Source organism: Eumetopias jubatus, unplaced genomic scaffold (genome assembly GCF_037043125.1).
Source record: "Eumetopias jubatus isolate StellerSeaLion01/CBP00866 unplaced genomic scaffold, mEumJub1_p1.0 scaffold_7, whole genome shotgun sequence".
NCBI lineage: Eukaryota > Metazoa > Chordata > Mammalia > Carnivora > Otariidae > Eumetopias > Eumetopias jubatus.
The window spans coordinates 123,774,904-123,798,987 of record NW_028274813.1 but is presented as its reverse complement, the minus strand read 5'-3'; the positions used below and the strand labels follow the sequence as shown (position 1 = coordinate 123,798,987).

At 47.7% G+C, this 24,084-nt stretch overlaps 1 protein-coding gene across 2 annotated transcripts in view; it reads left to right on the top strand.

The window, feature by feature from the left end:
- The window catches only part of ABHD2 (abhydrolase domain containing 2, acylglycerol lipase), a 95,785-nt gene that overhangs the window by 53,027 nt on the left and 18,674 nt on the right, over positions 1–24,084 (top strand). For both annotated transcript variants that reach the window (XM_028122209.2, XM_028122210.2), the window contains 3 exons: positions 4,268–4,443; positions 6,899–7,066; positions 19,673–19,856. In XM_028122209.2, the coding sequence (XP_027978010.1) occupies positions 4,268–4,443; positions 6,899–7,066; positions 19,673–19,856 (528 nt within the window). The remainder of the gene's footprint in view (positions 1–4,267; positions 4,444–6,898; positions 7,067–19,672; positions 19,857–24,084) is intronic.

The window sequence follows — 24,084 nt, the reverse complement described above, 5'->3', positions numbered from 1 at the left end:
ATAAAATGCCGAAAATCTGCCAAAAAATTTTTGAAAAGGAAAAGTACAGGCCTGTACTGTCAATACTCGAAATAGTCCATAAAGTTGTATTAATTAAGCCAGAGTCATATTGGCACAAGAATAGACAAATAGATCAATGAATCAGGAAAGAAAATATAGAAAAATATCTAAATGTTTAATTGGGAACTTGGTATATATTAAAGATGACAGTTAAAATCAGTAGGGAAAGGATGAACCATTTATGGTAGAGTTAATTAGCTAACTGTCAGGAAAAAATGAACTATCTTTACTTTGCATCATTTACAAAAATAAGCAGATTTAAGGGTAATACATTTTTTTAAAACTATAGCATAATAGAAGGAAATACTGGGGAATATATTTAAAAAGGGGTGCTAGAATAGCTCTTTTTAAAGCAAAATGTAAAACACAAAGGTTTTAACAGAAAAACCTAACAAATTTGGGGCACCAGCCTGGTTCAGTTGGAGGAGCATGTGACTTGATCTCAGGGTCGTGAGTCTGAGCGCCTTACTGGGTAGAGAGATTACTTTAAAAAAAAAAAATCTTGAAAAAAAAACTAACAACTTTAACCACAAAATATGAAAGTTATATAATATAAAATTAAAATATATGATAAACTGGGAGAAAGTCTTTGCAACATATAATAGAAAATGACATGGTGTAGGGGTGATAAGAACAGTACCTATGAATCAATTGGAAAAAGATAAAAAATATAACAGGAAAATGGACAAAGGGTACAAACAGTTTACATAAGAAAAATAGGAATGCCTGGTAAACATATGAATCAGGAAGATGCAAATTTTGCATCTTATTTATTTGCAGGAAGATGCAAATTCAAATAAGAAACTTGTTTTCCACAGATTGGGTCCATCTTAAGAAACACAAATTGAAGTTAGATGCCCATTTTTTTGCCCATCAAGATGGCCAAAATGTAAAAGATTGACAGTGCTAATTACTGATGAAGGTGAGGAAGACAGGTACTTCCATGCAAAACTGTTGCAAATGTAAATTGCTCCATCCGTTTTGGAAGACAAGTTTGATGGTGCTCGGAATTTAAAACACACACAGCGCTCAGTTCTGTGTCTCTAGCCCCCTAGGGGATGCCTCACGTCACTGGGTAGTCAAGCCCTGGCTCCTTTAGAGCATGGAGCCAGGTTCCCAAGGAGGTAAAGGCAGAAGCTGCTAGGCTTCTCTCTGAAGGGCCAGACCCAGAGTAAAGCTGATGCCTCCATGTACACTTCCCAGCATCTCTTAAGTGCTTATATGTTTCTACAAATTACAAAATATTCTATTGTTTTGGTCCATATTTCCTCCTTGACCCAAACCATGTAACCAGTTATACCCATTCTGGTTTTTCGTTTTTTAATTTTTTCATGTGACCTATGGATAACTTATATAAACAAATGAAAACACACAGCAGAACTTCGCCACAGTAAATGCTGTCTAAAAATTCAATTTGGTAAACTCTGGTGTCGTGTTATTGTGACGTTCGCTGAAAATGGCGTTTTATCAGTAGGTGGTATCGTCATAAAATTAAAGATTGTGAAACGCCCACTGTGCACAACTGACCTCACACTGAAGTGAGAAAGTCCCCAAGTGATCCTGAGGCAGTCACGTATTCTCACGCACACATGTGCACACACACACGGACACACGTGCACGTACACACGCACACCCTCAGGATTTTCTCTGAGAATGGTGCTGGGTGGCCTGGAAAGAGGACAGTAACCAAACACCAATCATGCTATAGCCCAACTCATATTATTAGGGTGCATGTTATTTTTTCTGTGCCTTCTCAGATCTACTATGTGGGTCTGCTCTCTGTTCATCCAGCCATCCTCCCTTCGTGCTCAGTGTGTGGAGCGCCCCGGGGATAGACGCAAAGATGGACAAGCCTGGCTCCTGCAGGTGGTGGGGAGAAATGTGCTTGAAAAGAGCCCTCATATCAATCAAGCCCTCTGGATGCCAGGACGGAGCTCTGCACAGAGTGCTTTGCCGGGGGACACAGCAAAGGGGCAGCTCCCCCAGCAGCCTGATTGGAAGGGAGTCTTAAAAGACAGATAGTAGCTGGGGAGCAGAAAAATTGGGTGTGCAAGGAGAAAAAGAGTATTCCAGGCAGAAGCAACAGCTTGAGCAAAGGCTCTTGGGATAAAAATAGCGCAGCAGGAGGCTGCGTGCCTCTTTGGAGTGGAGACGGGCCAGTGGCTCAGGTTTATCGGAACTTACACAGAAAGATGTAAGCAGGAAGGGCATGGCGGGCCTCCTAGGCCAACTTAGGACCCGTGCGGTGGAGGGGGATGGCCGGGCTCACGTGTTTTGTTTTCCCTCCATGGGCAGGCAGAGGCCGGAGAGTAGAGGCTGGAGGCCACCTCAGAGAAGTGACATGACCCTGAAGCACAGGGGCAGCATCAGGATGACCACACGTGTCATCATTACATTGGAAATCTGGGACTAGCCAAGAGAAGATTTTATTTTATTCTTTTGTTATTTTCTGACATTATATTGTATTCTAAACAAGATCAGAAGATACATATATGAAATTTAATTCATTTTTCTTCTGTCCTGTTTAACCTCAGCACATTTCTATTTTTAATTTATATTATAAACACAATTATCTTTGAATTTTCCTCCAGGAGCAACCAGGAATTTGGTTTCTTGGATCACTTCTCTCCCCCTATGCATAATTTATTGTCTGAAACCCTTTATAAATGATGTAGCTAATCTTGTGTAATACTGAGTTGTCCAATTGATGTTATTTTTATAGGCTTGCTTTTTGTTGCTGTCATAATCCACTCATCTCTTATAAACTCTTCTATCTGCTTCCCAAATGCCGTGGCCTCGGCACTAAGATTTGCACCTGTGGTGTCATGCTGGCAAGTGGCTTCATGTCCTAAGGTCTTAAAATAATCTTTCCTCTCCTCCCCACCCTCACCAAGGAAGTTTGCCTGGGAATTGGCTAGCTTAAGGTGATAGCCTCACTTCTCTTAAATTTGTGGAGACTTACTGAATTAGTAAAAAAAAAAAAGCAAATCTGGTTTAATTTAAGGAGGGTTTTTAGGATCAACTGATATGATAGAAATGATAGGCATGAATTGGGAAATAGGTTAAGGTAAACCCTTATGCTCACCACGGGGCACCTGGGTGGCTCAGTCACTTAAGCCTCTGACTCTTGGTTTCGGCTCAGGTCACGATCTCAGGGTCCTGGGATCGAGCCCCACGTCGGGCTCCCCACTCGGCAGGGAGTCCGCTTCTCCCTCTCCCTCTGCCCCTCCCCCTGCTCTCTCTCTCTCTCTCTAAAAATAAATGTTTAAAAAATGCTCACCACTGTGCTAGAATACAGAGATGAAGGATGGATGTCATTACCATATTTTATGTTCTATGACTCTAGTTTACGTAGAACACAAATCCTGGCCAACCACCAGGCCTGGGCTCAAAGCTGGGCAAGAGAAAACAGTGGCAGTTTCAGGAAATGGGATCATCCTGCACTGTGGTTGTGAACTATAATCATTTCTTAGTTGTAACAGAGTACCTTGTTTTCCCAGTAATTAACTAGTTTGGGATTTTTGCATTGACTCCTGGGGACCAGAGTCTCTCTGTGTTTTCACGAAAGATGGTTGTTAGGGTGGCGTCATGACTTGCTTAGGCTAACAAGCCTTTACCCTTCATTTAGCCCAACAAATATTTACACTGCTCTGCCCTTCCAGCACGTTCTCCAGAGCGTGCAGTGCACCCCACAACACCCACACAAGACACTTACAGGCTCTTGGGAGAGCAGCACGTTTGGTCAACAGGGTAACCACTGTAGCTGGGGCCAGTCTTGTCGGAGAAGGCAAAGAAGTGAGCATTTACTGAGTGTAGGCAGTGTGCTAACTATTTTATATACATTAGCTCATTTGATAATGAGGCTAACTCTGTCACATAGCATGTGTTCAAAATGTATTAGTTGCTTTCTTTTTCATCTACATTACAGAAATAACTCATACTGAATTACTTAACACTGTAAATTTGAAATCCTGTCTGTATAAGCATGTTCCGGTGATTTCTAAAGCTAATCTGATACAGGCTGTATTAGTAAATGGGGAAAGGAGGCCATGCATGTAAGGTAAAGAAAATCCCATATCTAAGCTTCGCATACAGAACTTGTCAGGAAAAGAACTCAAATAGGTTGAAAGACGTTTGCTCAAAAATGTTTCCATGTATTGTTCAAGGAGGGTGGTGGAAATTGAGCTCTCCTCTCTTGCTTTCTTAGATACATTCCACCATTGATCTGGGGGAAAAGTGGACACATCCAAACCGCCTTGTATGGGAAGATGGGAAGGGTGAGGTCGCCACACCCCTACGGGCACCGCAAGTTCATCACCATGTCCGACGGAGCCACTTCGACCTTCGACCTCTTTGAGCCCTTGGCTGAGCACTGTGTTGGAGGTGAGCTAGTGCAGGAATACGATGGGGCCATCACCTGGAAGGGGGACACTGGGCAGTGAGGGAACATGGTGTACGCGCTCATGCCACCGACTCCACGTCACACCCAGGGGCTGGGAGGAAGCCCGCCGCGGTACCTGTCTCAGGGGCAGCCCGCGAGGATTCGCGCTGTCACGTGCTTGCCAGTCACCACGTTGGGCCCCTCAGACAGCAATGCTGGACACAACTGTTAGTCCTCTCGGAAATACAGAAGCCCGGTGTGAGGGGACGAGGGAGAACGTGTGCAGCCCAGGCCCCTCAGGACCAGGCCTCTGGTTTGATGACAGCAATAGAAGCCAGACTCGTCTAAGAACTTTATAGATACTGTTACCTCAGTTAAGCCTTCCAGCACCCCTGAGAGGTCGGGACCTCATTGTCCCGACTCTACCGATGAAGAAACTAAAGCTCAGAGATACGGGAGAGGGTGGTCTTGTCTGTTGGGCAAAAGCAGATAGCGGAGGCTCTCAGGCACCCTCTGCGTAGGTTGCCGTGGACAAAAAGACACATTCAGGTCCATTTATGCAGGGCTCTGGGATACCTGTCTGTCAGAAACCACTGTGATCGCTGCCACTGCTGGAACTCGGCCTTGCTGTGTCCAGCCTACATAGTAAGCAGGCGTGATAAAGAGCTTCGCAGTGAGGACTCACGAGCGAGTGGACTTAGGCTGGCACCTGCCTCTGACTGCCACTCCTAGCAGAGGAGGACGTGTCTGCTCCGTTCTGTAGTATGCAAGGCACCTAGGTTGGGGGGGGGGGGCGGTGTGTGCTTTTTTTGGTAAAGATTTTATCTATTCAGAGAGAGAGCATGCATGCACAAGGGGTGGGGGAGGGGCAGAGGAAGAGAGAGAATCCTGAGCAGACTCCCCGCTGAGCGTGGAGCCCGATGAGGGGCTCGATCTCACGACCCTGAGATCATGACTGGAGCCAAAATCAAAAGCCAGACGCCCAACCAACTGAGCCACCCAGGCACCCCAAGGCACCTTGGTTTTTATAGGAGCTCGGTAACTACTTGGGAGGAGGTTCCAGTAAACCTGTTGTACCTTCCAGTTCTTTACAGTGACCAGCACTGCTGACGAGCTGGTGACAAAGGTTTAGTTGACGTTCCCTTTGTCTGGAACACTCATCCCCACACCCCTGCATGGCTGCCTCCTCCTTGTCATTCGGGTCTCAACTCAGATGTCACCTCCTCAGAGGGATGGCCCCTGCCTCCCCTCGCTAGTGCTCCTTTCCCAATAAATCCATCACACCTTCCTGTGTTAGTCCTTCAGAGTACCTGCCACTCCCTCAGTAGGTAATTCATGGTCATGATAAAAAATTCAAAAGGTACCTTTAAGACAATACAGAGAAGGGGCACCTGGGTGGCTCAGTCGTTAAGTGTCTGCCTTCAGCTCAGGTCATGGTCCCAGGGTCCTGGGATCGAGTCCCACACTGGGCTCCCCTGCTCCACAGAAAGCCTGCTTCTCCCTCTCCCACTCCCCCTGCTTGTGTTCCCTCTCTCGCTGTGTCTCTCTCTGTCAAATAAATAAAATAAAATCTTTTTTAAAAAAAAGATAATACAGAGAAAGTATAAGTCTCTCTTCCACTCCTACTCCCCACCCATGCTCTTCCCCAGTGGTACCCACTGTTAGGTTTCTCGTGTATGTTTCCAGAGCTAGTGGATGCGTTTCTAAACATAGATGTCTTTTTTCCCTCCGTGCAAATGGCAGCATATCATAACCCTTTTCGGCACCTTGCTTTTTTTCCACTTAATACATGTTGGAGAGCTCATCCTATCAGTACATGTAAAGATGTCTCTCATTATTTTTAAGGGCTACATAACATTTCATCACTTGGATGTGCAATAATTTATTTAGCCAGACCTCTGTTTCTGGGCATTTAGCTGTGTTCATTCTTTTGCCATTATCACCTCTACTGTACATATCTTGTTCTGCTTATGTACAGGTGTATCTGTAGACAAACACCTGGAAGTAAAATTGCTTGATCAAAGAAGTCTGTGCAAACACTAGTTTTTATTTTTCTGCTCATGCGTCCTGTCATTCATACAGAAATTAAAAGTAAGGTTTGGAAACTTGTACAGCAGTGTGGCCGAGTAATTTTGTATCTGCTGAATCTAGTAATAAAAAATTGAGATTTAAATTGTTTTCATTTCATCTTTCTAGTAATTAATTTTTATCGCATTTTTCAAAATTATCTGTCCATGATCGGAAATTTTAACAACTGACCCTTCACCATAAATAGTTTGAGAGGCACTGATCAGGACAACTCCAGCTAGAAGGGAAAGATGCTTCTTCCCAGAGCCTTGAGTAAAAAGATGTATGTCAGGTTCCCTCCTACTATTTTCTAAGCCAATGATGTGTCATCGTGGCCATTTATCATCACTACTCATCAGCTATGTTGGGATGTCTTTCTTCACCCTGTAGATGACGTTACCATGGTCATCTGCCCTGGAATTGCCAATCACAGCGAGAAGCAGTACATCCGCACCTTCGTTGACTACGCCCAGAAAAATGGCTACCGGTGCGCCGTGCTCAACCACCTGGGTGCCTTGCCCAACATTGAGCTGACCTCACCGCGCATGTTCACCTACGGTACGTACCGGCACGGCCAAGTGGAATCCCCCTTACTGTTCTCACCACAAGTGTGCTGCTTTACCCTCAGGGAAATGCCCATCTGGAGAGGCAGTGGGGCACGTGGTTATACCGGCAGCCGGGGTGTTCTGGGCATTTATGATGCCATACTTCACATCAGCCTTTCAGATGGGCCCCGGAGCTACCCCCAGCTCATCCTGCCTCCTGGAGACAGAGTGAAAATCACAGGGGCTGGGCTCCCCCGAGGCCCCCTGCTGGTAGACAGGTGTCAGAGCAGGGCCAGGAGCCCCATAGCCCATGCCCTGCACCACTGAGCCATCCTGATGCCCATTCCTCAGGACTCCTGTGACTGGCGGGCAAGGGTTGTGATGAGGCACATGTGTGGCTGTGGGAAGGGAGTCTGGCACACCAACAACTCATTGAATTCCAAGTTCCTTGAAGAGAGGAACTGGATCTCATCTTGAGACAGATGCTTCTTGCCTTTAATTGAAGTCCTGCATTGGCTAAGGCTCTGTCTTCCAGATTGCCCATTCTTGATTCTTATTTAAATCTCCCTTCATATTATAGATGCACACATAAATAATAAACACATAAAATATGTGTTTGAATACGCACAAACACTGGGGTTGCTTATAACCAAATAAATTACTGTGTATTTTAATGGGAAACAACTGAAAATTGCACCTACAATCTCACCATAACTATAATTTCCTATTTGTTTATCTTCCCATTCCTTCATCTGTGTGTACATAGTTTTTATTTAGATGCAGTCAGAGTGTGTATATCTACGGTGACTTAATTTAAATAATCTTATATTCACTAACATAAAGGTGCGTAGTCACTACATTTAATCTTTTTAAGGGCCACGTGGCTGTTAGTACTCTGTTATTTATCTAACCATTCCTCTTTGTAGTCCATTTAGCTTATTTAGAGTTTCTCAGCATTTTAAATAGTGATGCTATAAATATCTTTCGCCTAGAATTTGTTTTTCTCTTTAATGACTACCTTGGGCTGAATTTCCAAGACTAGAATTTCAGAGTCGACATTTTGTATGCCTATTTGTCCATATTGTCAGATTGTCCCCCAGCAAGGTTGTTCTGGTTTATGCTGCTACTGGTGATGTGTGGGGTGCGGGTAGGGGAGCGTGAGCGGGGGCACCTGCTCTGTGCCAGGCAGGCTGTCCTGCACCCTACTGCTTCTCCACACTCATTCCCACGACTGAAGACACCATGTTACAGACTCTTCTGTTCAACAGTGTGGTTGGTGGCCGGAAGATCCAGATGTACAGATAACTCAGGAACAGGAGAAGAGTGAGCATGTGGGAGACGGATCGGATCCAAAAGGCGGAAACAGGCAGAATCTTACAAAAATGAAAACAATGGGGAATGATTATAAGGTCCTGCACTTGGATATAAAAATCCGTCTGCACAAGTTGAGGATAGGGAGGCATGGCTTGGCCTCACTCAGGACCCCAGACAGAGACAGACTTGGGAGTGCTATCTAACTGCACAATCCGCCAAAAACAAGACAAGAAGTGCCGCCGAGGGCACTTAACGTGTGCCCGACCCAGTGCTGATGTCTCACACAGACGTAATCCCTTTAATCTGCACAGCAACCAGCGGGACACTTCGTGAAATTGTGTTGAAAGGCACACAGAGGCACAGAGAGGTTAAGTAATTGGGGCAAGATATAGGGCCAGTAAGCAGCTAAGAGAGCTAAGAGAAGGGCCTGGATCTGGCTGCTCCAGGGTCCAGGATCATCTCAGAGCTCGTAGAAGCGCTGGGTGTGTGTGGTCCAGGTCCCCTGCCTCCGGGAGTGCCGTGCTAGGGGCCGTGGGGGAGGGGCACTAGATTGGGAGACATTCACACACAAGCGGGGGGATTGGCTAAAGGAGCAGAGAAGAGTAGGCTCGGTGTGGCACAGAGACGGTCCCCACCCCTGCCCTGCCGCCGACTTAACCTCAGTTCCAGATTCTTCAACAGCCCCAAATGGGGGTTACAACTGTACAATTAAACGTGGGTTACTAAGGACTCAGTAGGTAGCTGAGCACCTCACATATAGTAGCCATTCATTAAATGTTCAGTTTATTCTTCAAATACTGGAAGATTGTTCATGCAAGCAAGGGATTAGCTGTGCTCTCTGTGGCCCAGATAAATAAGATATGTTCCATCAGTAAATCATCACACCACAGGGTGATGGGTGAGGCCGCAGCAGAGAGAAACCAGCCTGTCTCTGTAGGCAAGCGGTGGTGTTGCGGAAGGAAGGATTCTTCCAGGAACGGCATTTGAACTGGGTCCTCAGGGTCCCACGGGTTGGAGCTCCTAAACCAAAGGGAGTGGGCTCCGGGGGAGGGCGGCACGCACAGCTTCCTCTTAAGAGTGTGGTATGTCAGGGCTGGTGAGCTGAATCCCAACAAGGAGAATCCACAGGGCGAAGTCAGCCCGTCCAGGGAGCGCTCAGCCCCCCAAGGTTTTCAAAGTCAATTAACTTTTTCCTTTCATTTGTTGTTACAGTTTGTTTCGTCGGAATTTTAGAAGTAAATTCCTATAGTTTGTTGTACTCCGGTAGTTTTCCAGAAAGGCGGATGACCTAGAAGATACGTTTCCTCTTCAGTTTTTAAAAAAACCTTTCTGTTAGAGAAATGTTCCAAATATACAAAAGTAGAGAGAATAGTAAAATGAGCCTCTGTGTGCGCACCATTCAGCCTCAATTCGGTTACTCAATTTATGGCCAATCTCATTTTATCCACAATCCCCTTCCTGCCCTTTCCTTCCCTTTCGAAGATTATTTTGGAGCTTGTCCCGGAGAGCCCTTCCTTCCATCTGTGACTATTTTAGTGTATGATGCTAAGCTACGCAGACTCTTTGTAAACTGTTTTAGTTCGCTAGGACTGCCCTCACAAAATACCACCATCTGGGTGGCCCAAACTACAGACATTTATCTTCTCACAGTTCCAGAGGCTGGGAGTTCAAGTTCAAGGTGTGGGCAGGCTTCGTTTCTTCTGAGCTTTTCTCCCAGGCTTATAGGTGACTGTCTTCTTGTCTTGTGCATCCGTGTGTGTGTGTGTGTCCCTCTGTGTCCTACTCTCCCTACAAAGACGCCAGTCAGGTTGGATTAGGGCTCAACCCTAATGACCCTGTTTTAACTCAATTATTTCTCTAAAGGCCCTTTCTCCAGATACATTCATATTCTGAGGGAGCGGGGGCTAGGACTTCAACATATGAATTGGGGAGGACGTGGTTCAGCTCATGAAAGAACATAAGCACAATGCCATCATCACACCTAAGACACCAGCGTTCCTTAATAGCAGTTCATTTTCCCCAACTGACTTCTTTCTTTGTACTGGATTCGGGATCCAAATCAGTTCCGTACATTGCAGTTGGGGGATAGGTTTCTTAAGCCTCTTTTATTTTATCATTTTTAGTATTACTGTCCCTCCCTCTTTCTTCCCTTCCTCTGTTTTTCAGTGGAAAAGGTAAAAGAAAGCAGAGCCATCTTAAGCCTCTTCGGAATCTCCCTCCCTTCACTTTTCATAGACCCCCAGCCATGTCGGCCTTGTCCGTGTGGGAGGACCGGATGTGACATTAAGGGGGCTCTGGTTCCCAGGACATGCAGCACATCCGCCAACACCAGGCACCGGTCTGAGGGCTGCCGATCACAGGTCTGCCCCAGCTCTGTCTGGACGGCCCTTCTCTGGTCTTGACTTAGCTTCTTCTTGTCGTTCGGGTCTCAGCTAAGATGTCACCTTCTTGGAGGGTCCTTGTCCCCTGCCCTCACCCTCCAATCATTCTCTAATCTCCGGTCTCCCCGAGGCCGTTCCATGGGAGCCAGTGGTGTTTGTGCCCAGAAAACTGCTCGGCCCCTAGAAGGTACCCGCTGCATCGGGGCTCACTGGGGACCAAGGTGAGGGCCATGAAATGACTGTCTATAAGGTGATCTTGGCAAACCAGGTCTCAAACCCATGCCCCTCATGGTCATAAGAGCCTTCCCTTGTGCAAGCCACACTGCTCTTGAGCAGATGGTGGACCATTGAGTCACCGCGGACACCTCTTTACGGCCATTGGAGACTGATCTTGACCAGAGGAAAAACTACAGAGAGTGTTAACAGGAAGCCTTCCATTCTTCTTTTCCTGTTACACAACTCCCCTCAGATCTCTCCGAGAACATCCTAGAGGACCTTTCCCCACATATCAGACTGACTGTTCCAGACCACATAAACGCCAGTCCCTTGCCACTGGACGTCTTGGCTGATGTGATTAGAAACTGTGAAAAACAGATCTCTCGCAAACAGAAGAATTTCACATTCTCGTGACTTAGAGTCCTTCATGCTGCCTTTGAAGGATGAAGTCATTAAAGAAAATCCTGCATGACAGCAGTTCCCATGTAGCTCACACTGACTGATGAGGGCCAGGGCACGTCGAGCATGCACATGAGCCACTTTGCCTGAACCCCGCTGACAGCCGGAGGTGGGTGCTAGTGTCCCCACTCCACAGGCTTGCCCGGGGTCCCACCACGCGTAAGTGGCAGAACCAGCCTTCAGACTGTGTGGTTCTCAACCCCAGTCAGCAGCAGCTCTGGGGTGGTGCACGTTTCCTATGCCGGATATTGTTCATGAGGACTAGACAGGAGCAGGGAGGCAGCCGAGCATTTCAAAAGACTTTTCCCCCACTTTGGTGGCAGTGGTCATTACTGTTTATATGAATAACATTTGTTGTGGGGCGGGCACTGTTCTGAGTACTTGATAGGATGTATTAAGTGAGCCGCCCCCTTTTACAGACGAGGAACCCAAGGCCCAGCGAGGTTGCACAACTTGCTCTAGATCACAAAGCTGATGAGCAGGTGGCCCAGGTTTCCTACCCAGACAGTCAAGTCCTGAAGCTCGTGCTCTTGAACAACGGGCTACATCGCCTCTCTATATGACAGACCGAATCCTGCTGATACTTCTCAGGAGCAAGGAGAGAGTTCCCACTCAGACACATTTTAGGTTGAAGGCAAAAGTGCATCCGGGAGCTTCTCAGAGCCATAGCAGTGGGCCTGGTGGGTTCGGGCTCCGCTCTTTTGTTCATCTGGCATCCGAGAGACATTCGTGGGGCCAGCCGCTGTGAGGAGAACACAGGGGGCGTGCAGAGTACCTGCCGCCTTGATGCTCCCAGGCTGCTGAGGAGCTTCTCACCATGGGATGGGGAGGTGGGGAGCACAGTCAGAATCAGTGTGAGCTTGGCTGCGTTTGTCTAAAAAGAACGTTGACCAGACCTTGTCCTTTTCAAGAACAGGGACCAGATTTTGGTTTTCAATTTTTATGTGATTTTTTTACATTCATCTCCTGCAGGTGGTATATCACTTAGAGATGCTCAGGAAATGCCCACATAAGGAAAGAGCCTGTGTTTTAGAGTCCAGCAGATGGGGGTTTGCACACCTAGTTCCCACAGGTTGTTGAGAAAGTTAGCATTAATATAAAAGTGCGTAGCACGGAGTCCAGCAAATAGCGTAAATAGCAATGACTTTTTCTGTTTTCCGCTCTGTGTTTTCCGGGAACCAACTTAGAGGAGAAAAGGCGGACGTTGACTTGAACAGCCAAATGATCTTGCCTCTGCCTCAACCTCACGCAGTTGAGCGCATGTGAACTTTTGCAAGGACCTGTTGAGAAGCTGTGCTTGCCAAGCAGAGAATTCTGTCTTGAGTATGCTCTAAGTTATGACTCTGTACAGAGACAACCAGGCCCTGGCGGTGACCTTGAAGGATGCAGTTCGTGCTTTCTGACTGCCTTGACCCCCGGGGCTGGGGCTGGGGCTGGGGCTGGGGCTGGGGCTGGGGCTGGGGTCACCCGCCTCCAACTCAGACAGTCACTATGGGCGAGTTGTTTGTATTGTAGCACATGCTCTTTTCGCTGTATTTCAGCCTTCTACAAATTCGTTTCATTCATAAAAATTTTTTTTCACCACTTGCTGCAGTATAGTTTTATATATATATATATATATATATATTTTTTTTTTTTTTTTTTTGAGAGAGAGAGCAAGGGGAAGGCACAGAAGGAGTGGGAGAAAGAGAGAATCTTAATCAGGCTCCACACCCAGCATCAGCCCAATGCAGGGCTCCATCCCAGGCCCCTGGGATCCTGACCTGAGCTGAAGGCAAACGCTTAACTGACTGAGCCGCCCAGGTGCCCCTATAGTTCATATGTTTTTTAAGCTAGAAAATATTAAATATTTCTTTTGTGATGAATTAAATTGGATTAAATGAAATAACATTAGCTGATCTGACCATAAATAAAATGTGAAACCGTTAGGATGACAAGAGTGGAACCCACAAGAGGAAGTTTATCAGTCTTTTAAATTTCTTATTGAGCTTGGGTACTGTGCCGGATCAGACCAAGTACACAGCCCTGTCACGTGGATGAGAAATGACACTTAAGGGGCGCCTGGGTGGCTCAGACGGTTAAGCATCTGCCTTCGGCTCAGGTCATGATCCCGGGGTCCTGGGGTCGAGCCCTGCATCAGGCTCCCTGCTCAGCGGGGAGCCTGCTTCTCCCTCTCCCACCCCCCTTGCTTGTGTTCTCTCTCTGTCTGCCTCTCTCTCTGTCAAATAAATAAAATCTTTAAAAAAAATAAAATAAATAAATAACACTTAAAAATGACAGAAGATGTAGAAGTCTTGAAGATTTTTTTGAAGTGTACTTATTCTACAGAGCCTAATCTTTAATTGAAACACTATAGCAGTGGACGTATTGGCTGACTCTTTATTGACTGAATTGCTTTTTTAGCCCAGACACTGAATATAAGTATTTTTGTCAGTGGTAATGCAGGAGACAAGTAAATTAAGGAAGCATTCTGTTTCATCTTTCTGTCTTTGGCTAAATGCCTTATCCTAATCGGCCAGGATTCATGTTCAGAGTAGAGTACAACTGCATCCAGTCCACCGGCCAAGGAAAGAACTGAAAACCGGCATCATCCAGCTGTGGTTATTCTGACCTCCGTTTCAAAGATTGCTCTTGAAATTGAGCAAGGTGACAAAGAGACCATGAGTCTGATCTTGAGGATAAGAGAGAAAATTGAGGATTTTTAAAGTCACTTCTGTATCAGGTGAAAGGAATAAAAACGGCCTGGCATTGGCCCCAACAAGGTGACCAAGTCCTGAGGATCACAAGCCTCCTGAGAACTTAGTACCCATCTCTGACCGAACACCGAACCTGCGGCATTGTGACATTGAACATGGTCTCAAAGATTTAAATTGCCTTCCCTAGGGGTTTATACACAGAAGTGGGCCCTTCCCTTTTTCTTTTTTTTCTTTTTTTTTTTTTTAAAGATTTTATTTATTTGACAGAGAGAGACACAGCGAGAGAGGGAACACAAGCAGGGGGAGTGGGAGAGGGAGAAGCAGGCTTCCCGCCGAGCAGGGAGCCCGATGTGGGGCTCGATCCCAGGACCCCGGGATCATGACCTGAGCCGAAGGCAGACGCTTAACGACTGAGCCACCCAGGCGCCCCCCCTTCCCTTTTTCTAAACACTTGAATTTCTGGCATCGGACGTCAAGCTGAGAAGAGGTGTCTGAAATCCCAGCACTGTCTTCTGTGGCTTGGAGGAGGAGTTCTGTAATGTCCAGCTGAGTTTAACACTGGAAATTTTTTGTTTTGTAAATTCTCTTTTGGAACTACAAGGGAAGGCCAGAAAACTTTGCCTCGCTCAGAAGGCAGCATGTCAGTCTTAGAAGGGAGGGAGTTCCTGTACCTGGGGCGACCCCATAATTTAACATCCCAAACTGCATTACTTTTGAGAGTGAAAGAGAACCTTACTAATGACTGCATCAGAATGACAAACCCCAGGACTCTCCTAGGCAAACTAGGACGTACAGCCACCCTACTTAGTTAGCATGCTCACCCAGGATCACCCAGGATCCGAGACATCTTGCCGTAAGGAGGTGCAAACAGCGATTTTTAAGGAACTTCTATTTTGTTTTTATACTGCTCAATCGATCTGAAGATCTTTGATGAGATCATGAACATCGATGTTTTGATAAGCTTCTCCTATCTACCATTTTAATTGATGCAGACTCAATTTTGAGTCATATTCATGATTCCAGATTGACAGCCACAAGTTGCATGGCCTCTACAACAGTTGAGTGTTGTGATGGCAGAAGGACATGGTGGGAAGAGGAGGAAGGAGGAGATGGGTGAAGAGAGAGAGAACGTGACAGTGAAGATGGTGAATTTGCAGAAGCTCAAGCATCTTGGTAAACCATCTGGCGGGATCATATGCTGGGAGTCACTGCGCATCGAAATGGTGCCAAGGAGCCAACGTTAGGAAATGTGAGGGGGCGGGGGCAGTTAAATACCCAGAGTAGAACTGTGGAGAAGCCAGCTTCTGGCTTCCAGCATCAGATCTGGATACTTAACCCGAAGAGGGCAGGGTTAGGTAATTCCGTACGTGCGTACATGAAGCTAAAAGCGCTCGTTTGTGAAGATCCATTTCAGAGATAAGGACGAGCCCAGCTCATCTACCGCACAAAGAGGGCTCTCGCTTTATTCCTGCCGCTGTTTTCCTCCTGAGTGACTCAGCTGTGCGGTGGCTTTCACAGCTCCGAGAAACGACAGGGCCTGCTGGCCCGCAGATGCCCGCCGGGAGCCACCTCGTTAGCCTGTCCAAATCATTCCCTTGGCTTACACTTAGTGGGAAAGATATTGAGCTACTTCTTTCCTGTCCACAGCACAGTCACCACACTCAGACTGGCCAGTGTCGGGTGCTTCCGTGCCACGGGATTCAAACCTCCTCCTACGCTAACGTGTGACACACCCACCACGGTCCCGGCCCGGGCCTGGCACGGGGAACACAGAGATGACTCAGAGTCTCCATCCACAAGGAGCACCAAGTCTGCATCCCTGTATTCGAGCCCACTTAGTCACGTTAGCACCACTGGGAAATGGCTTTCGTGAAAGTAGCTTTCGGGTAGCTTTAGCCTTATTTTTCTCGAGGGGTGTGAGGCTGAAGAAAAGGTCTTTCCTGTTCTCAGCAGGTTGCCTTTCCAAGATGGCCCTGTGGTACGCATCTCTCCAAAGCCAGGTTAGTGTCTCATGTTTCGTCTTGCCTTTAAAAGCTGCCACAAGATTAGATACCCAAATCTTGTTACCGGTGCTAATCCTGTAAGGATTAAGTACCCAGAGCCCCCATTAAAATCCTCCTCGTATGAAAGAACAGATCTTGGTAGCTTTTAGTAGAACAGTCCAGGGAGAGGCTCCCAGCCACTGAGAGTGTCTGGTAAACTCTCATCAGGTGGAAATCCCAGGAGGACCCGGTGCCTAGCAGAAGGCAGATCCCAGCGCTGGGCAAACCCTGTACCCTTTCCTGGGAGAGATAGCAGCTTTTCACACAACACCCAACAGCTTATCCAGCGTTAGGCAGAGCTGGCGTTTTACCCAGATCAGGTATATTTGGAGTTAATTAAATTGAGGCTCCCCAGGTACCTACACGATTAGCTATAATTGCTCCCCGGTAGCATAGCAAATCTGAGTTTTGTAACTGCCCCACTGACATCTGAACATCTGCTCTAGGCCTCAAATAATTAGTCTCAAACCTGAGTAAAGACAGACAGGTCCAGGAGCACCTGGCTGGCTCATTCAGTGGAGCACATGACTCTTGATCTTGGGGTTGTGAGTTTGAGCCCCACACTGGGTGTAGAGAAATCACAGAAATAAATCAAACTTAAAAAAAATTTTTTTTAAATACTATTTTGAAAAAAAGACCGGTCTAAAAGGAATCAGGTGATGAGAAAGCAAAGACTTAAAAATGAAAAAGTAAATCCCTGCAGTACTATTACTTGTGTCGGTTTGTGTTATGAGGCAAAGGACTTGGGTTTGGGGTTAGATGTGGATCCAAAGTCCTGCGCTCCCACCTGCTCACTGTGTGAGGTCTGGCAAGTCATTTCATCCCTTTGGATCTGCTTCCTCCGCTGTGTTTATGTTCCCAGGACAGGGCTTGGGACACAGTGCACCCAGGTTTTCGTCCCTTCATTTAGGTGGTACTGACCCAGGGGCCACCCAGCACCGGGCCCCACAGATGCAGTGGGGAACAAGACCGAGCATGTCTTTATTGTACAGAGCACATCACCTAGTAGAGGTTCCTTCCATATTAGAACAAAACATAGAGTTGTAAATAGCCAAGGGATGAATGAAATTAGGCAGAACCCCAAGGAAATGGTGGAAAAGTGAAGATTTTAGTAACAATTTAAAATAAGTCCCTTGATACCATTTCTCATGCAAGCAAATGATGTTCCCATCATAAGCTGCACAAACCTCTTCTCCAGCATGAGGGACACGCTGCGTGTCTGGAGCCTAGCTGAAACTGGCCTAAAGGGACTTAAACATATTTTTTTTATTCTTTATTTGCGCTGGGTTTTTTAACTAGCTGGAATTTTATTGAAAAACTGGTGTAGGTACATAATAAAACCATTCCCGGGGGGCGTTTGGTGGACCTGGAGGAGGTGTCTGGTTGTGTAGAAACCTGGCTTTGAGGAGATACCAGGCCAACAGCCCTGCTGAGGAAACTTCCAAAAGTAGAGTAGTGCCTCCCTGTGGGAAGGTCGCTTACTGCAGGCGGACAGGAAAGGAGGTCTGTGAAGGGATGGCCCGCAGGCAGAGTGAGAGTAGCTCCAGAAACACCTTTCCCAGATTTGTCGGAGCCAGAGCGGTCCCTGTTCCTACATCAGTGGTTCTCATGCCTGGGTGCACTTCGGAGGCACCTGGAGATCTGGTAAAAGACCAGGCCCCACGCCCAGACATTTCGGATTTAATGGGCGGGGGGGGGGGGGGGGGGGAGGCGCAGGCATTAGTGTTGGTGTTTTACAAGATCCCCGGGTGATTTTCTGGGTGTCAGATCAAAGCAATCGGATCAAAGAACACTGCTTTGGAGAAAAATCTAGAAACCTAGATTAGCCTTTTTGATTGTTAGGCTACAATGACTTGTTTCAAGTAATTTAAACCATGGTTTACGTGGTTTGGGCAGTGTTTACGTGGGTGTAAGCGTGTACAAATTCATCGTGCACTTTCCTGAGTGTTATGTTATGCCTCGTCAAATAAAAATAAAAAAGAACAGGGCAGGGGCGCCTGGCCGGCTCCGTCGGTGGAGCGTGCGATACTTGATCTCAGGGCCATGAGTTCGAGCCCCATGTTGAGGGTAGAGATGACTTAAAAAAAAAAAAAAGAATAGGGCAGATTTCTGTGTATTGTTACACAGTGGCTTTCAAGACATATTGTTAAAAAAAGAAAAAGTAAACAAGGTACTAAATCTGTGTGCTACCACTGACATTTTTTCTAAGAATATGAGAAATTACCAGTTACCACATCTCTAATGTTATTTGAATTTTGTGCCATATGCATGTTTTACCTATTCAAAAAATATAGGTTCCTGGGCCTGGCCCCATCTTACTAAATCAGCTCGTCTGGGGGTGAAGCCCAGGGCTGCCCATGTCCAATGTCCTCCCAGGTGATCCTGTATCCACTGTAGTTTGAGAACCACCCCCCCAACCTGGGGTTGTGCTGGCCTGCCTGAGGCTGTGTCCCTCCATGAAAGGAAGCTGTAAGAGGCTGCTCAAAAGGCAGCATCCCCCATGGCCTCCCGGTTAGGGAAGAAGCTGTTCAACTCCCATGAGGGATGGCCAGACCTCTGAGCAGGTGCCGAGGTCCACAGCCTGTTCCCACTGTAAACCCACAGTCTCCTCATTGCTGGTCTGTCATATGCACGTGTCTTGCCATCATCCGTTAACTTTCCCTGTTAGGTTTTATTTTAAGTTGGCTCCCCGAGGAGGCTGGGGTCGGGTCTCAGAAGGATGTGACAAATCCCTTCACCCATGGATGGCACTAACCTCCTCCTCTTAGCAAAGCTGCGGAGAGAACACGGCTCTGCAGGCTTCCCAGGGGGACCAGCTGAGATCGTGCCTCCCGGACAAACAAGACCCTCTCTACACAGAGGTCTCCTCTGTGTGTTTCTCAGTGAGCCTGCCTCCCTTGGCACTCTGTCCTCACGTCCCCAAGGACATTTTATCTTAATCCTATGGAGCATCCTGGCCATCCCTCCGGACTGAAGTTTGTCTTTCCTTCCTTCCCCCACGCTGACAAGAAAGTCCCGTAAATAACATCCACTTGGTTCTTTTCTTGACACCATGAGTCATTGTACACATGGGTATAGCATCCTGTTTTGTAGCCGAAGAAGCTGATCCCAAAGGTTTTTGTTGTTGCTTCTGTGTGTATCCGTGTGCGAACTCCTGTTCTCATGACACCCTGTATATCTGTTTTGATTTCCATGTACCTCTAGACAGGTTTTTCCACAACCCGCCTTCAGAGAGCATTGCACATCTGTGTGATACATGGTACCTCCCCTCATGGGCACCACTAAGGGTGGGTCTCCTCTATACAGAGGATTATCTGGAAACTTCTCTCCAGGTAGCCAAAGAGAAGTGTCTCTGTCTGTGTATATGCCTCCCTCCCTGCCTCTCTCTCCACACATACACACTCCTCTCTCGGTTAGCATCTTGGCACTCAGGAACCCTCCAGCTCTCTCTCCAGGGCAATCATGTTGTTGCACCTAAAATGATTGAGTGGTCTTACCTCTCTGCCCACAGGTTGCACCTGGGAATTTGGAGCCATGGTCAACTACATCAAGAAGACATATCCCCAGACCCAGCTGGTCGTCGTGGGCTTCAGCCTGGGTGGTAACATCGTGTGTAAATACTTGGGGGAGACTCAGGCAAACCAAGAGAAAGTCCTGTGCTGCGTCAGCGTGTGCCAGGGCTACAGCGCTCTGAGGTGAGTGACGCCCGCGCCCCCACCTCTCCCCTCCTCGGGTGTTGGTTGAGATGCCCCGGGACGCTGGCACACATCTGTGAAGACCAGAGGGAATGCGGTGGCGGACTGAGCAGAAGTGTGTGGGTCCTGGAGTCACCCTGTCTCGCTTTTACGTCATACACTGGAGCTGTCTTACCAGACTCCTTAAGCCCGATCTGCAGCTATATTTGGGGATCAGATCTGTAACTGAATAAGCCAAAGTCCCCCATAACATCTGCGGTTTCCCTATGGAGTCTCTGTGAGGTGACTTAATCTGTTCATGCTCCAAAAGTTTTGTAGGACCGTGGGTTTATGGAAGAACTCAAGAGCCAGAGTCTGAGAGCAGAGCCCTCCTGCCTACAGGAGCGTTGAGTCGCAGATGGCATGGGGAAGGGGTCTCTCGGAACCACTTAATCTGTGCCCTCACCTTAAGTGCCCACCTCTCATAGACATCCCAGACATCACCACAAAGGAGATGACCTGGCGGATAAAGGTTTACCTCGCCCCTTAGTCTCCTGCCAACAGAGCCCCACGGGATGAGCCCTAGGAGGGCATTATCTGCTCTGCCTCCTCATCGAGAACAGTGTTGTCCCAGATCTCTCAAGAGTCACCAAGCACACACACACACACACACACACACACACACACACACACACACACACACACACACACACACACAAACCTTCATTCACACACCTCTCCAGACTCTTCAAATGCATTCACATTTTTCCCCATACTCCCTCTTCACGATAATGTCTTCTATATTTCAAATGGGTACGACCAGTTATTAAAGATCTCTTGAAGAAATCCAGAATTGCATAAGAAAGTAAAGAAAGTCTCCCTTATTGATCCAACCTAATGCCAAACAGTCCTTATAGTTAATAAGTGATTCCTGCCTTTTTGCCTCACCTCTTCTCTCTCTCTCTATAGTTTCAACCTGTTTGAGCATTTTCTGAGAGAGAGAGGCTGCCTGTTAGTTCCAGAAATATATATTACTGGAATTTGAAGACAGCACATCCAAAGGGCAAATGCGGGCCCAGAATTCAGGCTCTGCCCGTGAGGCATCAAGTTGGCCCAAAGGGAGGATTTAAATGTACCCAAAAGAAGACTTAAAACACATCCCCGATGGAGCCTTTCCTGAGTTCAAGGGCCGAGGCTTGGGCTCCAGTTTTCCTCACCTGCATGGTGGAGATGACAGTAATGCTAAGTTGTACCCACCTCATAGCACCATGGTGAGCGTCCAAGCAGTGAATGCATATGCAGGAGAGGCATGTAGAAAGTAAGTCGGTAACCGGTACTTATCCTCAGTCTCTGTGAGACAAGAAGTGTAGGTTAGGCCAGTGGGTCACAAAGACCAGTCTGGGGAACTGGTGACTGTTTCGCTTCATTAAGAATCACTTGGGGGATCATCTTAGAAATAAATTCAGTTTCTTGGGCCCCAGCCCTGGAGATTCGGACTCAAGAATCTGGGGCATGGGCCCAGGAATCTGCATTTGGATACACATCACAGGTCACTTCTGTTATGTAGCCACATTTAACAGCCAGTGGGCCTGGGGACCTCAGTGGCCCCTCCAGCTCTGCTGTCACCGGACGAGGTTGGTCCCCTCATCCTCCTGCTGGGAATCCTCCCTTTCAGTCCCCTCTGTGCTCTGGAGAGCCAGCTGAAAGCACTCGTCCCTTTATCTTGGCTTGACTAGAAATATCCAGTTCCCAATTCGTAGCCATTATGTAACCGGAGTTAGCAGAAGTCCCACCGCACCCAGTCGCTGGGAGAGTAAAGGGCCTACCTCAGGATTCAAGGGAGCAGGGCCTGGCATGAGGACCCTGCCTGCTCTCACCTGACGAATGGCCCAGTTTTCAGCAAGGCTGCTATCACCTGTAAAATTGGAATCGCTCGGGTCCCTTCCTAAACCCAGTGGTGTGAAATCACTGTGAGCACGGACTTTGTGTTCAGAGATCACAGCATTTGATAAGTAGGAGGATTCGGGACCAGTTTGTTTTCTCCCCCCGACCCCACCAAAGCCCAAAATCTTAAGTGACAGCAGCTGCATTTCATTTTGCTGCACGAGCGCCACCTGCCGTTGGCAAGAGCACATGAAATGCGTGTTTGGTGAACTCTGGAGGGGGAAACTCAAGATTCTAGAGTCTGTGAGGCGCTGTCCCCACCACCCCTCTTTGAGACCTCCGAGATCTTCAGACTCCTGATTACCTACTGTCACATCAACCTCATCCACTGAGGAGAGAAAGAGGCAGCCTCGTCCCCTGGAGCACAGAGAAGTAATATCCTGTGGCCCGACATACTGGAAGGGGTGGGCCCTGGGTATGTGGGCACTGCCCAGGGCTCAGGTGCCCTCAACAGCGTAACCAGACCTACTCACCGAAGGACAGTGCCTTACTTTAAACCAGTGTCACCTTTTTTTCCTGCCAAGGCTTGAGGGCGATGAGCCTTTTCAGCACTGGGACGTGGCAGCCATGCTTCGTTTACGCCGAAGCGGAGCAGGGAGGGCTCGCCTGCCTCTGCAGGGGCCGCACGGGAGTCCATGCCGCTGGTAAATCTCGCCTAGTTGAGTCCCGGGAACCGCTTGTCAGTGACCCGTCCCCTCCCGCTGGCTTCTCACCCCAGAGCCGACCCGAGGCCCAGAAGCCAGCGCCCGCTTGCCGTAGTTAGCAAAGCCTCGCTGCCGCTAGAGAAACCCATGTTTGTGATGTGCTGAGCCACTGAAAGGGGGGTACAGGTCCCCCAGACTTAGCCTCCTTCCCTCAGCACAAACCGCTGCCCGCTAGACCTGGAAGTGTGTGTGGTCAGACTCAGTCTAGCTCTGGGTGAATTCATCATTTGAAACTTTGTTATGAAGACTCTTGCTTATAAATTCGTCCAGTGAGTGGTGACCAGACAGGAGTGTGAGAGGGAAAAGAAGTGGTACCAGAAGATGACCTGCAGATAAGTCATCCCTTGACTCATTTGGTTCATTCAGCTAGACACCCTTCTGGGTAATGGGGACACAGCCCCTCGTGGGGCTTAAAGAAAAGTGAAGGGAAGCTTTTTTTGGACCAGTTTCAGGTAAAATCAATTCTTCATTCCTAAGGAAGCCCTCAACAATCTTGCATTGCAGAATCTGCCGGCTATAGGAGATAGTCTGCATCGGAGGACCTCACAGCACTTCCCGACTATAGAATGTTTGCAAAGCAGCAAACCAAGTACATGTCACTAATAGATTACACACTAGGCGGGGCGCCTGTGGGGCTCAGTCTGTTGAGCATTTGACTCTCGATCTCAGCTCAGGTCCTGATCTCAGGGTCATGGGGTCGAGCCCCACATCTAGCTCCACACACAGTGTGGAGTCTACTTGGGATTCTCCCTCTTCCTCTCCGTCTGCCACTCCCCTTCGCTCTCTAATAAATAAATAAATAAAATCTTTAAGTAAAATAAAATATTACACGCTAGGCATATGGTGCTGAGGAAGTCCTCAGTCCAGTGGGGAGGGATTTGGGAAGGAGGTGAGGGTAGAGAGGTCAGTGGGGTAGGACCCAGGCGGGGTTGCGGGGGGGGGCCCTTCGAGGGTAATGGAGAAGTTACCAGATCTCCCTACGTCTAGTCCTTCTCCTGGCTGAGTGGGTGTGTGAGCACCGCTGGGTCTTAGCATGGTGTTTTTAAGCAGGCTTTCCTGCTGCAGAGAAGGCCAGGCCCCACGTTTCTGGCCAAATGGTGTGTATATTCTTTGTTTTGCTCTGAATGGGCGACTCCAGGCTGTGGATGCATTTATGACAGAAGCAAGGGGCAAGGGCTGCCATTCATAAAGTCCTTCTATCCAGTTACCCCTTCATCAAACCTGTTCACAGTGGAAGAGCTGTATGACAGTTTTAGCAATCAGTAATTTTGTATCAGAGCCAAGCGAAGGGGGAGAATCCGCTGAGTGTAGACAAAACTCTGTGGGCAGAACTCCAACCTAGGACACAGCTTGGCTTTTCCACCAGTGGGTTGTGAAGCTGACCAAATGGCTTGCCTGTGGCATCTTGGGGATTTTTGCTTATTGTTTTTATTGCTAATTTTTTTCTATCAGAAAAACAAGAGTGTGTGACAGACCCTTTCACTTAGTAATCACATTCCTATAAAAGTACATCCTAAGGGAAGATATCCTTATCAGGCAGAGAGCAGGTTAGTGGGTGGCCATCCCTACCTTTGTCTGAGCTCCAAGCCCCATCCTGCCCC